Source organism: Lepidochelys kempii, chromosome 18, assembly GCF_965140265.1.
Source record: "Lepidochelys kempii isolate rLepKem1 chromosome 18, rLepKem1.hap2, whole genome shotgun sequence".
Lineage (NCBI taxonomy): Eukaryota > Metazoa > Chordata > Testudines > Cheloniidae > Lepidochelys > Lepidochelys kempii.
In genome coordinates, this window is record NC_133273.1 from 1,451,389 (window position 1) to 1,468,451 (window position 17,063).

The following is a 17,063-nucleotide window of genomic DNA, read 5'->3' on the forward strand; positions in this document are numbered from 1 at the left end:
GGAAGAGAAGAGTGAGGGGGGATTTGATAGCTGCTTTCAATTACCTGAAAGGGGGTTCCAAAGAGGATGGATCTAGACTGTTCTCAGTGGTAGCAGATGACAGAACAAGGAGTAATGGTCTCAAGTTGCAGTGGGGGAGGTTTAGGTTGGATGTTAGGAAAAACTTTTTCACTAGGAGGATGGTGAAGCATTGGAATGCGTTACTTAGGGAGGTGGTGGAATCTCCTTCCTTAGAGGTTTTCAAGGTCAGGCTTGACAAAGCCCTGGCTGGGATGATTTAGTTGGGGACTGGTCCTGCTTTGGGCAGAGGGTTGGACGAGATGACCTCCTGAGGTCCCTATCCAACCCTGATATTCTATGATTCGTTATCAATATCAAATGAAGTGTGATAAACTGTAGTTTACAGTGTTGTGGTAGTTGTGCTGGTCCCAGGATATTAGAGAGACATGGTGGGTGAGGTAATACCTTTTACTGAACCAACATCTGTTGGTGAAAGAGACAAGCTTTCAAGATACACAGCTCTTCTTCTGGTCTGAAGACCAGACTCAATGTGAATAATCCTGAATCTGTGAGTCACTGCATGTGCGCACACACACACACAATTTAAACCCTTGTGTATGTATTTTTTACCCTAGCTCACATGGAACAACAGATTTTAATTAGGTATTATAAAGCCTATTATGTTAGTTTTGTGTTTTGGTGACAGTATGTGTTTCCAAAGTGAATGTTCATCTTGTCCAGCAGCAAGCCTTTTACTGGGAAGGTGTACTTACCACACATTATACTTGGAGACCAAATGTTTCTACTCTATGAGCTATCTGGCCTCCACTAGTCATAGAAGCAAAAGGGCCTTCCAAGTCTATTGATAAATCAAGGTTATGTAATCCAGCCGCATCAGCTTTTAGATTTTTTTGATGTCAAAACTCACTGTTAGTGATAGACTTGCTGACACCGTCATCACTAAGCAGTCAATAGCAGTGTGATATGGCAATCTTTCAAATAAAAGCACCAGGAAGTGGCTACAGACACTAACACTTAATATGTAAAAACATTAATTTATTCTGTCATTTCTGAGCACTACTTTCTTAGTTATTCCTGGTTTTATCATTACATTATGATCCCTGGGGTGTACTGGCTGGCTTAGGTTACTCTTATTGGGACACATGGTTTGTTTTACTTTTGTGCAACAGGTTCAAATCTAGGCTAAGTCAGTGTGATCTGGATGCAGTTACCATATGACAATCTTAACACCTGTGCAGTGACCAATGAGGTGGTCTATCTTCAGTTCCTAGAGGACAGGTGTCCACATCACAAGCAACGTAACTGCACTTGGCACCATACTACCCTTATCTCCAGAGTTGGTCCCTATAAATCAGAGCTGAGTCACTGGCAGCGGGTCCTGCATGAGTGAAGCCTGTCTTGTCATTGCAAGAACTATCCCTATTCTGTGGATGGATGGAGGACTTTAGTTTAAAGAGCTGCCAATATGGCACCGTTTGCAAGCATTAATTTCACTCAAATATTAATTTAACACACCCCTTGCCCCAGTTATACGAGACTCCTCAATGGGCAAATATAAATCCTCTTTCACCAAGGATACTTGTAGGATACTTTTGTGAGCTATAGCTCACTTCATCGGATGAAGTGAGCTGTAGCTCATGAAAGCTTATGCTCAAATAAATTGGTTAGTCTCTAAGGTGCCACAAGTCCTCCTTTTCTTTTTGCCAATACAGACTAACATGGCTGCTACTGTGAAACTTGTAGGACACTGTTGCTCTCACAGGAAGCTGGGAAGGGGGTATCCTCCAATACAAGGAGTATGTTTTTGAAATTAACACAAAAAGAACTTAGTGATCTAATTGAAGTGTTCATATGGCAGAATACCAACCCCTTGAAGAAGTCGTGTTTGCTTAGCTTTTCCGACTGCACCAACTGATGTAGTAACTGGCCCATGTGATCCCTGGTGATCTGACTCCTCTCGAGAGTAGACTCCACTCCGACTCGCACAAAAATGGGCAGCAGACTCTGTGCATTCAACTCCTCCACACACTGCATTGCTTCCTGTTCAAACAACACAGAGAATCATTTATCTGAATTCTGGGAATCATCAAGACTTGCAAGGCAGGAGAATGTTCTTCACTAAAACGAAGTCCACAACACTTAATTCTTTTGGCTGAAGTCAATACATTATTTTGATACACTTTTGTCATTCAGGGAAACTGAAAGGTGAGGGTGCATAATTAGCAAAGCCTCAAGACATCCCTGAGGCAGAGAACTCAGTACGGGTAAAAAAAAAAAAAAAAAGTATTAGATATTTATACAGATCAGAGTGACCATAGTTACAGTTAATAGAATTTTTAAATACTCATGCTTCAGGGAATACACTAGTTGCTAACTGACAGGTGCTAGGAAGAAAATTCTTCAGTGGACAGGGTATTCTTTTATTGTCCTCTAGAAAGGTTCTCGCCTCTTCCTCTAAAACATTGTTCCACCTTAGTGAGAGGATACTCGACTAGATGGAATTCTGGTCCAATCTGGTGTGGCAATTCCTATGTTATGAAAACATGCCATGTAATGAAGCAGAAAATATATGAATCATATTTGGCAAATGCAACATTTCCTCTATATACAGCCCCTACATTCTGATACCCACACTTTACAAAATACACAAGTATAATACTCTGAAGAATAGTCAGAGAGAAATACAGTAACACCATACTTCTAATATCTGCACTATCATCAGAGAAGAAGCTCTTCAACTGAATGTTTAAGTCAAACACAGTAGACTTCAGTGGACTCTTTATGACTCAGTACATTTAAATGCCCTTTATCTTGGATCATACCCTCTGTTGTAGCCCCAGATGAATGTCTGGACTTTCTAGGTGGCTATTTTCCACAGGTCACAGAGTCTAAGGTAGTCCCAGACTCCATGTTGAGGCCATAGTTTTAAATCAGGTGCATGTTAGTGCCTGACAAAAACAAGGATAATGTGACTAAGGGTTTATACAATGGACTGCTCAGTCCATGGCTGTACATCCCAGCTGTCACTAGAGGATGCCACAAAGCTAAATCTGAGTTTTAATTTGATTACAGAGTAAACACTGTGGTTAAACACATGAAGAACCAGGGTGTTTCTACTGATATGTGCCACATCAAAACTCTGTTAAGGTGAAGTTAAGGTTGTAGACACATACCAGTGGTTGGAGTGCCTATTACATTTCAAGAATGTTGGAGCTAAAAAGCATAAAACAAAACCTATAATAACCAACCTCAAAATGTTTAACCCTTAGGAAATGCAGTTATGGCTGCACTTCTCAAACAAGAACCCAAACTACTTTAACTCTGCCTCCATAGAAATATCCTGAGAAAATCAGAAAGGGCATACTCCTATATCCAGCCACAACAAACTGTTTCATTGTATTAGTGACCATAGAAACTAAAATGCCTTATAATGGGTAAACTTGGAGGTATATCTCAAAAAAAAAAAAAAAAAAAAAGTAAAGGACTGGAGATTTTTTTTTTTTAGAGTAAGCAGTCCTCAGATGACCTATACTAAGATACTAAGTAAATATTCCCTGGTGACAACACTAAATCAAATTTTATTAACTCATGAAATCAGACTTTAATAAACCAAATATTTGTCCTGGGAGCTAGCTTTTGGATAAGTTGAGTCCTGTACAATAGGATTTACCTCTCCTGCCTGTTTTTTTGGCTACAAAATTTTAGAAGAATTTGGGAACTGTGTTTAATGACTCTATTTGCAGGATGTCAGTTCAGGAATCCCTCATCCTAGTCACTTGAAACTTTGCCGAAAAATGTGCGACAGACCTAGTCTATCAATTCTGAGGACAATATACTTTTGGATTTTACAGGAGAGGCCAAAATCCAGCTTCAATGGAAACTCATTTGCAACCCTAACTATGGAGTGATGACAGTTGCTCAATAATTCTCAACATTTACTGTCTCTGGAGAACTTTGTTCAATATGTATTATTTCATCTTCCTTGAGATCAGAACAACGGGTTCCTTATAAGTGAATTAAACTTTGTCTAGTTTCCCTAGCTTTCTACATCCAGCATTGACATACTATTATAACAGTGCTGCTCAGTGGTCATGACAGACATATCTAAAACTTTTTACATAAAATACCCAAAGGGGACTATTTTTCCTCTATCGTAAGCAATGGAAGAACCAGAACAGTCGAAGAACTGTGCTAAAGTTGTGCACCGATCCCGTCTATCCAAATTCCAGCAGGTCCCATGTTTATGTTAAAGAACTAAGAAAAGGGTGCTTAAAAAGACACTGTTCCTGGAAAGGAAAAAATGCTAAAGATCCCACTGTTCCATGGCTTTCTGGAAGGTGAGGTTTTCATTCTGTTTACCTTATAATCGTTAATGTGCAAGAACTCATCAATGATGGATTTGCACTTTCTCTCCATTTCCTCTTCTGACAGTGAAGATTTGTCTTTTACTGGAGCTGAGGGAGTTTCTGGCTTGGCTGGTAATAAGGTAGAGAAAACAGACAGTGGATAAACAGGTCATCTTCAGTTCCAAAAAAAGTATTTTTAAAAAAGTATTTAAAAAATCCCTCACGTCTCCTCTCTCAGCCATTCCTGCTGGTTGAACAGAACTCTTGATAGGCACTCTCTGCTGTGATGACTGAAAGAAGGCTGATTTGGAAGTATGACAGGGTGTGGGTAAAATAAACAGTTTAGATTCTGTTTTCTGCCAGTTTCTCATGATCTGATCATCAGGCATAAATCATTTCTTATTTAGCTTGTCTTTCAACTCCATGTCTACAAATCACCTTTCTCAGCATAATGCTTGGCAGTGACGTAGGATTTTATACTTTCAAAGCACTTTACAAACATGAAATAATTAATTTTTGAGCTGTGACAGCAGTTCTCACTGAATACTGCAAATTTACAGCACGTTGCCTGTGAATGTCAGAAACCTAAGGCAATCTCCCTAATTCCAAAATCCACAGTAGAAAGCAAACCCCCAAAGACTCTCTCCCCAGCCAATCTTCCAGGTCTGGACATGCCTCCCCTCAAATTCACTTCAGAGAAAAGCCTGAATACACAGAAGGGCTCGCACTGTGCTCTGCAAGTTATGACCTTTATTTAGTATTTGTATTGCAGTAGCATTCATGACATGCTAGGCACTGTCCAAGCAAATTGTAAGGCACTGTCCCTACCCCAAAAGGCTCACAATCCAAAGCTTTTACACACAGAACCTTTTCTTAAATTTCCCCAGTATTCTCCCAATACTGGCTCAGCTCCAATGAGGAGAGCAACAGCAGGCCTTGAGCACAGACAAGGTGTCAACAGCCACCAATGTTTCTACTGTTGTGGCATCATGACTTGCTCTGAGCAAGGTTAGGTGGCACAGTGGTAAAGACGTTGCGCTTTGTCTACACTCCATTTCCCACCACTGGGAAATGTTAAAGTATAGACACAGCCTAAAGAGACAACCAATACTGGTGCTTAGACACCATAGTGGTAAGAACCTAGAAAGAATCTAAAATAGTCAGAACACGACTAACCAGGGATTCAGTTGTACTAGATCCTGAGAGTACACACCCAAAACTGAAGTCAGTGGGACATGAGGTGCATAGCACCTCTCAAGAATCAGAAGTTCTTAGAATTATAGAATATTAGGGTTGGAAGAGACCTCAGGAGGTCATCTAGTCCAATTCCCTGCTCAAAGCAGGACCAACACCAACTAAATCATCCCAGCCAAGGCTTTGTCAAGCCAGGCCTTAAAAACCTCTGAGGATGGCGATTCCACAACCTCCCTAGGTAACCCACTCCAGTGCTTCACCACCTTCCTAGTGAAATAGTGTTTCCGAATATCCAACCCAGACCTCCCCCACTGCAACTTGAGACCATTGTTTCTTGTTCTGTCATCTGCCACCACTGAGAACAGCCGAGCTCCATCCTCTTTGGAACCCCCTTTCAGATAGTTGAAGGCTGCTATCAAATCCCCCCTCACTCTTCTCTTCTGCAGACTAAATAACCCCAGTTGCCTCAGCCTCTCCTCATAAGTCATGTGCCCCAGCCCCCTAATAATTTTCATTGCCCTCCGCTGGACTCTCTCCAACTTGTCCACATCCCTTCTGTAGTGGGGAGAGCAAAACTGGACACAGTACAGTAACTCCTCACTTAACTTTGTAGTTATGCTCCTGAAAAATGCTACTTTAAGCTCATGGAGTCAGAGGGTGGGATATTTCCCAGGGAATGCCTTACTGCTAGATGATGAACTAGCACTCAGCTGAGCCCTCAAGGGTTAACACGTTGTTAATGTAGCTTCACACTCTACAAGGCAGCCTGAATGGAGGGAGGGGAGACAGCAAGGCAGACAGAGACAAAGACACATACCTTGTGTGTGAGAGAAAGACGTGCATTGCCCCTTTATGTAAGCTGACCCCACTCTAAGTACACTGCCTTTTTAAGTAGATCAGCAAGCTGAGACAGCAGCTGCTGCCAGCAAGCTCCCACTGTCCTGAGTCCTGTGGTGTCCCCACTCCTGCTCTGTGGATGGGAGGTGGGGAGGGGGACACCCTGACATTAGCACCCCTTCCGCCCCTTGCACAGCAAGCAGGAGGCTCCGGGGAGCAGCTCAAAGGCAGAGGTCAGGAGGCAGTGGGGGGAGGGACAGCTGAACTGCCAGACAATTGATAGTGTGCTAGGTGGCTGTCGCACAGGGAACTTAGGGGAGTGGGGAGCTGATAGGGGGCCTACCGGTCCACTCTGATTCCAAGTCCCCACCAGCAGCTCCAACAGCTGCTCTTCCTGCAACAGGTGGACAAAGAAGGCGGCTGCTAAACAACGTTATAAGGGAGCATTGCACAACTTTAAACGAGCATGTTGCCTAACTGATCAGCAGGGTAACAATGAAACAACGTTAACTGGGACGACTTTAAGTGAGGAGTTATTGTCCTCCATGTGTGGCCTCACCAATGCTGAATAGAGAGGAATAATCACTTTCCTCCATCTGCTGGCAATGCTCCTACTAATACAGCCCAATATGCCATTGGCCTTCTTGGCAATGAGGGCACACTGCTAACTCATATCCAGCTTCTCATCCACTGTAATCCGCAGGTCCTTTTCTGCAGAAAAGATGGTCACTCACCTTTGTAACTGTTGTTCTTCGAGATGTGTTGCTCATATCCATTCCAATTAGGTGTGCGTGCACCGTGTGCACGATTGTCGGAAGATTTTTAACCCCGCAACACTTGGTGGTTTGGCTGAGGCGCCCCCTGGACTGGGTGCCTTCATGGTGCCGGATATATGCCCCAGCCGACTCAGCGCCCCCTCAGTTCCTTCTTGCCAGATACTCCGACAGAGGGAAAGGAGGGCAGGTTTGGAATGGATATGAGCAACACATCTCGAAGAACAACAGTTACAAATGTGAGTAATTGTTTTTTCTTCTTGGAGTGCTTGCTCATATCGATTCCAATTAGGTGACTCCCAAGCCTTACTGAGGCGGTGGGGTCAGAGTGAGATGTCGTGGAGCGAAGGACTGCTGAACCAAATGCAGCATCACCCCTGGACTGCTGAATTATCGCATAGTGGGTGGCAAAGGTATGCACCGAAGACCAAGTCACTGCCCTACATATCTCCTGTATGGGTACATGTGCCAGGAAAGCAGAAGATGAAGCCTGAGCCCTCATGGAGCGGGCGGTGAAGTGCGTAGTTGGGACACCAGCCAAGTCATAGCACGCACAGATGCATGATGTGATCCAGGACAAGATGCACTGGGAGGAGATCGGAAGGCCCTTCATCTGGTCTGCCACAGCAATGAACAGCTGCGATGTTTTCCTGAAAGGTTTCGTTCCCTCAATGTAGAAGGCGAGGGCCCTGCGAACGTCCAGGGAGTACAGCTGTTGTTCCCGTCGAGAGGCGTGTAGCTTCGGGTAGAAGACGGGGAGGAAGATGTCCTGGTTGAGATGGAAGGCAGACACTACCTTAGGGAGGAAGGCAGGGTGGGGTCGCAGCTGTACCTTGTCCTTATGGAACATTGTATACGATGGTTCCGATGTGAATGCCCTGAGGTCAGACACGCCTTGCCAAAGTGATAGCTACGAGGAAGGCTGTCTTCCACGAAAGGTACAGGAGCGAGCAGGTGGCCATTGGCTCGAACGGGGCAGCCATGAGTTTGGAGAGGACCAGGTTAAGATCCCACGTAGGGCCTGGTTGTTGAATTCGTGGGAACAGGTGCTCCAACCCCTTGAGAAATCTGTTGACCATGAGATTGGAGAAGACCCAATTGGAGAACGCCCGTTTTCGGCCGGGTGGAAAGCCAAAATAGCTGCCAGGTGCACTCTGATGGATAATATTGCCAAGCCCTGCTGTTTTAAGGACAGGAGGTAGTCCAAGATGATAGGTACTGACGCCTGTAGCAGGGCTATATGACTCTGAGCACACCAGCAGGAAAAACGCTTCCACTTGGCTAAGTACTTTGACCTGGTAGAGGGCTTCCTGCTTCCCAAAAGGACCTGCTGTACCAAGCGAGAGCAGCACAGCTCAGATCCATGCTGTGAGGTGAAAAGATCGCAGGTCGGGATGACAATCGTCCGTGGTCCTGAGTGATCAGGTCTGGCCACAGCGGAAGTGAAATTGGAGTGTCCATCGACAGCTCTAGGAGAGTGGTATACCAGTGCTGTCTGGGCCATGCTGGGGCGACCAAAATCAGACGGGCTCTGTCCCTGTGCAGCTTGAGCAGGACCCGGTGGACTAGCAGGAATGGAGGGAAGGCGTAGCACAGGTGATCCTTCCACTGTATTAGGAAGGCGTCCGACAGGGAACCCGGAGAGTGTCCTTGTAGAGAGCAGAACACTTGGTATTTCCGATTCTTGCAAGAGGCAAATAGGTCTATCAGGGGAAAGCCCCACTTCAGGAAGACAGAGTGGATGACGTCCGGGCGAACTGACCACTCGTGAGTCTGTAATGATCTGCTGAGGTGGTCTGCTAAGATGTTCTTGACTCCTGGGAGAAACTATGCCACCAGATGGATTGAGTGGGCTATACAGAATTCCCACAGACGAGTGGTCTTCTGATAGAGGGGGGATGACCGGGCTCCCCCTTGCTTGTTGATGTAAAAACGTGGCCGTTGTGTTGTGTGTGAGGACTGCAACACAACGGCCTTGAATGCGCTCTCAAAATGCCTGACACACCAGGCGCACAGCTCTGAGTTCCTGTACGTTGAAGTGCAGGGATATCTCTCCTGCCAACCATAGCCCCTGTGTATGGAGGACCCCGAGGTGGGCTCCCCATCCCAGGGATGATGTATCCGTGACTAGGGACATGGAGGGCTGCGGGGAGTGAAATGGCACCCCTTCGCACACTGATTTGGGGTCCAGCCACCAGCCTAGAGAGGCTAATATCCCTGGCGGGATGGTAACCACCGTCCTCAAGCTGTCGTGACCTGGGTGGTATACTGTTGATAGCCAGGACTGGAGTGGACGTAGTCGCAGCCTGACGTGCATGGTCACATACGTGCAAGAGGCCATATGTCCCAGGAAGCATAGGCATGTTTTCATGGTCAAGGTTGGGAAGTTTTGCAGGCTGTGGACGATGCTCACCAGGGATTGGAAGAGTGCTTCCGGCAGAAGTGCTAGGGCTAGGCCTGAGTCTAAGACTGCTCCTATGAATTCTATCCTCTGGATTGGTACCAGAGTAGATTTTGCAACATTGAGCAGGAGGCCCAGTCGATTGAACATGTTCATGGTGAGCTGGACATGAGACTGCACCTGATCCCTGGAGTGGCCACGAATAAGCCAGTCGTCGAGGTATGGGGAACACTTGGATCCGTTGTCGACGAAGGGAGGCAGCCACAACAGCCATGCACTTGGTAAACACCCTGGGGGCCACTGATAGGCCAAAAGGAAGGACGGTGAATTGAAAGTGCAGTTGATTGACCACAAAGCGAAGGAAGGGTCTGTGCGCTGGGTAGATCGCAATGTGGAAGTACGCGTCCTTCGTGTCGAGGGCGGCGTACCAGTCTCCAGGATCTAAGGAAGGAATAATGGTCCCGAGAGAGACTATGCGGAACTTCAACTTTACCTTGTGCCCAAACAAGTCTAGGCATCTAGCGTCCTTTGATTTAGGTGCCAGGGCCTGCTGACCGTGCCGTTCCTTCTCGTTGACTGAAGCCACGACAAGGGAACACGGTTGGCAGTGCATGTAAAGGTACTCGTACTCCTTTGAGAGGACAAAGTACTTCCTTTCCACCCCCTTGGCCATAGGTGGAATAGAGCCTGGAGATTGCCAGACTGTCTTGGCATTGGCCTGTATAGTCCGTATGATGGGAGGGCCACGCTGGACCGTGCCTCCCTGGACAGAATGTCAACAACTGGGTCCTCTACCTCCACTACCTCCTCTACCTGGAGGTTCATATTGTGCACCACTCTGCGGAGCAGCTCCTGGTGTGAGCGGAGGTCCATAGGAGGACGGCCCAAAATCGTAGTCCCTGCCACTGTCTCATCAGGTGAGGACGAGGAAGATACCCCTAGGATTAAGCAGGATTAAGGGATCCTGTGTGGGGTCCTCATGTGGAGGAACTTGTTGCCCAAGGTCCACCACGCTAGGGACGTGGGCCTGTGTTGGCGCTGGAGCAGTCCCCTCAGAACTCCTGGGGGGGGGGGGGGAAGACACAGTGGCCTCCAGTACTCGGGGCTCCAAAGGGGCGGAGTGGGAAGCCCCGAAGGAACCCCTTGGGCCTGATGGTATGCCCGGGGGTCCAAAAAGACCACTGCGGAAGTCCTTGGCCCCAGTCCTGGTCTTCGTCCAGCCACTGGCCTGCACCGTCCTCGCCCTGGTCCTGGGCATGGTGGCCACCTTGTAAGCGTGACAATGTGGAGGCAGAGCGAGACGGCCAAGGCGGTGCCCAACTTGTCGGTGCAGAGTACCCCAGTGCTGTACGGTGCCGGGGACCGGTGGTGTGATGTAGAATGGTACCGAGACGTCTATCGGTGCCTGCAGTCGTATCGGTACTGGAAGCCTGATCTGGATCTTGACGGTGACCTTCGATGAGATCGGCGCCAGGATCGGCTCCAGGTCGAGTGCTGCTCTGACTGGTAGCGGGAGCGGTGCAGAGCAGAGTGTCCAATCGGTACTGGCCGTACCGCGATTCGGATCTTTGCGAGCCGGAGTGGCGTCGCGAGTACGACCGGCGCCGAGAACGGGATCAGTGCCGGGACTGCAAGCGACGCTGTGAAAGGTGCTGGGACCAAGATCGGGACTGGGATTGGTGCCGCCCTGCTTCATTCGGCGACGGCAGTCGTATCAGGGACGGTTTTCCCTTCGACGGCACCGCCCGCACCAGAGGTGCCGCCGGCTGCAGGGGAGTCGGCTCTGTGAGAAGGTCTCCGGCATGGAGGGCAGCCTTAGCTTGACCGTGGTGTGCGCCGGTGAGCTTATATGCACCGGACTCGACGGGCCTTGCGGCACTGGAGTCAGTGGTGCAGGAGCCGTTACTTGTCCTGTGCGCTCCAGCAATGGACGCGGCTCCGACTGCGGTGCGGGAAGTGTCAGTGGCTGTCGAACCGACAAAGAAGAAGCAGTCGGCATCTGCTTGGGCTGCTTCTTCTTCTGGCCTGGAGACAGGGACTGGTGCCGCGGTGGTGGAGGTTCTGGGGGTGCCTTCCCACGCTGTGAGTCTATCAGAGTCTGAACGTGGTGCCGGACCAGTCGGTGCTGCAGGGGCACTCCGCACCGAAGACGACGACGAGTCCCGGTGTGCAGAGGAAGGGACCGGGCCAAGTGCCGCCTCCATAAGGAGCTGCTTGAGTCTAAAGTCCCGCTCCTTTTCGGTCCTCAGCTTGAACGCTTTGCAAATGCGGCACTTGTCCGCTTGGTGAGATTCCCCCAGACACCTTAGGCAAGAGTCATGGGGGTCTCCCGTTGGCATCGGCTTCAGGCAAGCTGAGCAGGGTTTGAAGACCAGAGACCCAGGCATGGGCCCCGGTACCGAGACAGGGGAGGGGGAGAAGACCCCGCTCCACCATACTAAGTACACTAATCTAACTACACTAACTACTAACAAGTATAAACAACTATTAAGAACTAATTACAACTATTAACAGGTACTAAGAGAGAAAGCTAGAGAAAGTGAGATCAGCTACGCTGCGCTCCACAGTTCCAACGACCGTCACGGGCGATAAGAAGGAACTGATGGGGTGCTGCGTCGGCTGGGGCATATATCTGGTGCCATGAAGGTGCCACTCCAGGGGGTGCATCAGCCGACCCACCAAGTATTGCTGGGGTAAAAATCTGCTGATGATTGTGCACGTGGTGCACACACACCTAATTGGAATCGATACGAGCAAGCACTCGAAGAACTGCTGCTTAGGCAGTCGGTCCCCAGCCTGTAGCCGTGCATGGGATTCTTCCTTCCTAGGTGCAGGACTCTGCACTTGTCCTTGTTGAACCTCATCAGATTTCTTTTGGCCCAATCCTCCAATTTGTATAGGTTACTCTGGACCCCAATGAGTCGAAAGAATAGTAAATATGGCAGGCAACCAGCTTGGCTTAATGGTGAAATCCTCGCGGATCTTAAACATAAAAAAGAAGCTTACAAGAAGTGGAAGGTTGGACATATGACCAGGGAAGAGTATAAAAATATTGCTCGGGCATGTAGGAATGAAATCAGGAGGGCCAAATTGCACCTGGAGCTGCAGCTAGCGAGAGATGTCAAGAGTAACAAGAAGGGTTTTTTCAGGTATGTTGGCAACAAGAAGAAAGCCAAGGAAAGTGTGGGCCCCTTACTGAATGAGGGAGGCAACCTAGTGACAGAGGATGTGGAAAAAGCTAATGTACTCAATTTTTTTCTGCCTCTGTTTTCACTAACAAGGTCAGCTCCCATACTGCTGCGCTGGGCATCACAAAATGGGGAAGAGATGGCCAGCCCTCTGTGGAGATAGAGGTGATTAGGGACTATTTAGAAAAGCTGGACGTGCACAAGTCCATGGGGCCGGACGAGTTGCATCCGAGAGTGCTGAAGGAATTGGCAGCTGTGATTGCACAGCCATTGGCCATTATCTTTGAAAACTCGTGGCGAACCGGGGAAGTCCCGGATGACTGGAAAAAGGCTAATGTAGTGCCAATCTTTAAAAAAGGGAAGGAGGAGGATCCTGGGAACTACAGGCCAGTCAGCCTCACCTCAGTCCCTGGAAAAATCATGGAGCAGGTCCTCAAAGAATCAATCCTGAAGCACTTGCATGAGAGGAAAGTGATCAGGAACAGCCAGCATGGATTCACCAAGGGAAGGTCATGCCTGACTAATCTAATCGCCTTTTATGATGAGATTACTGGTTCTGTGGGTGAAGGGAAAGCAGTGGATGTATTGTTTCTTGACTTTAGCAAAGCTTTTGACACGGTCTCCCACAGTATTCTTGTCAGCAAGTTAAGGAAGTATGGGCTGGATGAATGCACTATAAGGTGGGTAGAAAGCTGGCTAGATTGTCGGGCTCAACGGGTAGTGATCAATGGCTCCATGTCTAGTTGGCAGCCGGTATCAAGTGGAGTGCCCCAAGGGTCGGTCCTGGGGCCGGTTTTGTTCAATATCTTCATAAATGATCTGGAGGATGGTGTGGATTGCACTCTCAGCAAATTTGCAGATGATACTAAACTGGGAGGAGTGGTAGATACGCTGGAGGGGAGGGATAGGATACAGAAGGACCTAGACAAATTGGAGGATTGGGCCAAAAGAAATCTGATGAGGTTCAATAAGGATAAGTGCAGGGTCCTGCACTTAGGACGGAATAATCCAATGCACCGCTACAGACTAGGGACCGAATGGCTAGGCAGCAGTTCTGCGGAAAAGGACCTAGGGGTGACAGTGGACGAGAAGCTGGATATGAGTCAGCAGTGTGCCCTTGTTGCCAAGAAGGCCAATGGCATTTTGGGATGTATAAGTAGGGGCACAGCGAGCAGATCGAGGGACGTGATCGTTCCCCTCTATTCGACATTGGTGAGGCCTCATCTGGAGTACTGTGTCCAGTTTTGGGCCCCACACTTCAAGAAGGATGTGGATAAATTGGAGAGGGTCCAGCGAAGGGCAACAAAAATTATTAGGGGTCTAGAACACATGAGTTATGAGGAGAGGCTGAGGGAGCTGGGATTGTTTAGCCTGCAGAAGAGAAGAATGAAGGGGGATTTGATAGCTGCTTTCAACTACCTGAAAGGGGGTTCCAAAGAGGATGGCTCTAGACTGTTCTCAGTGGCAGCAGATGACAGAACGAGGAGTAATGGTCTCAAGTTGCAGTGGGGGAGGTTTAGATTGGATATGAGGAAAAACTTTTTCACTAAGAGGGTGGTGAAACACTGGAATGCGTTACCTAGGGAGGTGGTAGAATCTCCTTCCTTAGAGGTTTTTAAGGTCAGGCTTGACAAAGCCCTGGCTGGGATGATTTAACTGGGAATTGGTCCTGCTTCGAGCAGGGGGTTGGACTAGATGACCTTCAGAGGTCCCTTCCAACCCTGATATTCTATGATTCTATGACCCTATCCCTACCCTCCAGCGTATCTATCTCTCCACCCAGCTTAGTATCATCTGCGAATTTGCTGAGGGTGCAATTAATCCCATCATTCAGATAAATTGATAAAGATGTTGAACAAACCCAGCCCCAGGAACGACCCCTGGGGCACTCCGCTTGATAGCGGCTGCCAACTAAACATCGAGCCGTTGATCACTACCCATTGAGCCCAACAATCTAGCCAGCTTTCTATCCACCTTATCGTTCATTCATACAATCCATCCTTTTTTAACTTGCTGGCAAGAATACTGTGGGAGATGGTATCAAAAGCTTTGCTAAAGTCAAGATATATCACATCCACCGCTTTCCCCATATCCACAGAGCCAGTTATCTTATCATAGAAGGCAATCAGGTTGTCAGGCATGACTTGCCCTTGGTGAATCCATGTGGACTGTTCCTGATCACCTTTCTCTCCTCCAAGTGCTTCAAAATGGATTTCTTGAGGACGTGCTCCATGATATTGCCGGGGACTGAAGTAAGGCTGTAGTTCCCCGGGTTCTCTTTCTTCCCTTTTTAAAATATGGGCACTATATTTGCCTTTTTCCAATTGTCTGTGACCTCCCCCAATTGCCACGAATTTTAAGAGGTAATGGCCAATGGCTCTGCAATCACATCAGCCAACTCCCTCAGCATCCTTGGATGCGTTAGATCTGGACCCATGGACTTGTGCACGTCCAGCTTTTCTAAATAGTCCTTAACTTGCTCTTTCACCACTGAGGGCTGCTAATCTCCTTCCCATGCTGTGTTGCCCAGTGCAGCAGTCTGGGAGCTTCCCTTGTCTGTGAAGACCAAGGCAAAAAAAGCATTGAGTACTTCAGCTTTTTCCACATCATGTATCACTAGGTTGCCTCCCCCATTCAGTAAGAGTCCCACACTTTCCCTGACCTTCTTCTTGTTGCTAACATACCTGTAGAAACCCTTCTTGTTACCCTTCAGATAGTTCATAGGTTCTGGCCCAGGCAGATAAAGTTTGAGAGTTAAAGGCCTTCCACTGAAAATGCTATGCCTCAGCATTCCATCCTGGGACCATTAACAGAAGCATCTTGGCTAGTCTCAACTGTTGAGAAGGTGCAAAGACAGCAAGGTGGTGACTGGGCAACCAGGACTCAGCCCCATTTTTATTTCTTAGTTGTGTCCATTACCTTGGCACCTTATAAAAATTAACACAAACACAATATCCAACAAAAATAGTTATTTCTAAAATGACCACATCCTGCTGATAGACGGGTCCAACAATCAATTAAAGGTCTAGCCAAACAGATGACTCTTACACTGTGCCCGAACCTCACCAGGCTTGGGATCTGACCAACCACCCCAGGCAACAGGCTCCAGATACATGAGATCAGAACTGAGACTATATCTTCCACTGGTCCTAGGGAGAACTATCCCAGGAACTGACAGCAAGAGCAACAAGACATGGAAAAGGCAATTATACAGAAAACTGGGTCCCAGTTACTTTTGCAGACAAATAAAATGGTTACTAACCTTTCGTAACAGTTGTTCTTTGAGATGTGTTGCTCATGTCCATTCCATGTTAGGTGTGTGCATGCCACGTGTATTGTTGCTGGAGATTTTTCCCTCAGTGAGGTCCATTGGGCCAGATCTAGCACTTTCTGGAGCCATGTCTTATGCGGTGATATAAGGGGTGCCGCTGACTCCACATCCTCTCTCAGTTCCTTGTTGGTTAACTCTGACAAAGGGGTAGGAGGGTGGGTTATGGAATGGATATGAGCAATATAACTTGAAGAACTACAGTTACAAAAGGTTAGTAACCATTTTTTCTTTGAGTGCTTGCTCAAGTCCATTCCATATTAGGTGACTCACAAGCAATACCCAAGGAGGTGGGCTTGGAGTTAAAGGACATACTGATTACAACACTGCTCTTCCGAAACTGGCATAATCTCAGGCCTGTTGGGTGATGGTGTAGTGGGATGCAAAGGTATGCACCGGTGACCATGACCGGCTCTGCAGATGTTCTGGATTGGGACTTGTGCAAGGACTGCTGCTGACGAAACCTGGGCTCTTGTGGAATGAGCAGTTAAGATGGCCAGAGATGGGATATTTGCCTGCTCATAGAAAGCTCGAATGCAGGCATTTATCCAGGATGAGATCCTTTGGGTTGACACAGATAGCCCTCTCATTCTTTCTGTGTGGATGAACAGTTGAGTGAATTTGTGGGTTTAGTCCTCTCAATATAAAAGGCGAAGGCCAGGCTAATATCTAACAAGTGAAGCTGTCATTCCTCAGAGTTTTTGTGAGGTTTCAGAAAGAAGACTGTTAGGAAAATGACCTGGTTGTTATGGAATTGAGACATCACCTTTGGTAGGAAGTCCTGATGGGGGCACAGTTGGACCTTGTCCTTGAAGGAGAACACGGTGTACTGTGGGACTGAAATAAAGGACTTGATCTCAGAGACCCTTCTGGCTGAGGTGATTGCCACCAGGAAGGTGACCTTCCAGAAGAGAAATATCAGGGAGCATGATGCTAACGGCATGAAGGGGGGATCCATGAGCTTCGACAGAACCA

At 47.7% G+C, this 17,063-nt stretch overlaps 1 protein-coding gene across 17 annotated transcripts in view; it reads right to left on the reverse strand.

The window, feature by feature from the left end:
- The window catches only part of EIF4G3 (eukaryotic translation initiation factor 4 gamma 3), a 440,859-nt gene that overhangs the window by 38,374 nt on the left and 385,422 nt on the right, over window positions 1–17,063 (reverse strand). For all 17 annotated transcript variants that reach the window (XM_073316601.1, XM_073316591.1, XM_073316590.1 and 14 more), the window contains 2 exons: window positions 4,381–4,496; window positions 1,889–2,061 (listed from right to left, as the gene is read on the reverse strand). In XM_073316601.1, the coding sequence (XP_073172702.1) occupies window positions 1,889–2,061; window positions 4,381–4,496 (289 nt within the window). The remainder of the gene's footprint in view (window positions 1–1,888; window positions 2,062–4,380; window positions 4,497–17,063) is intronic.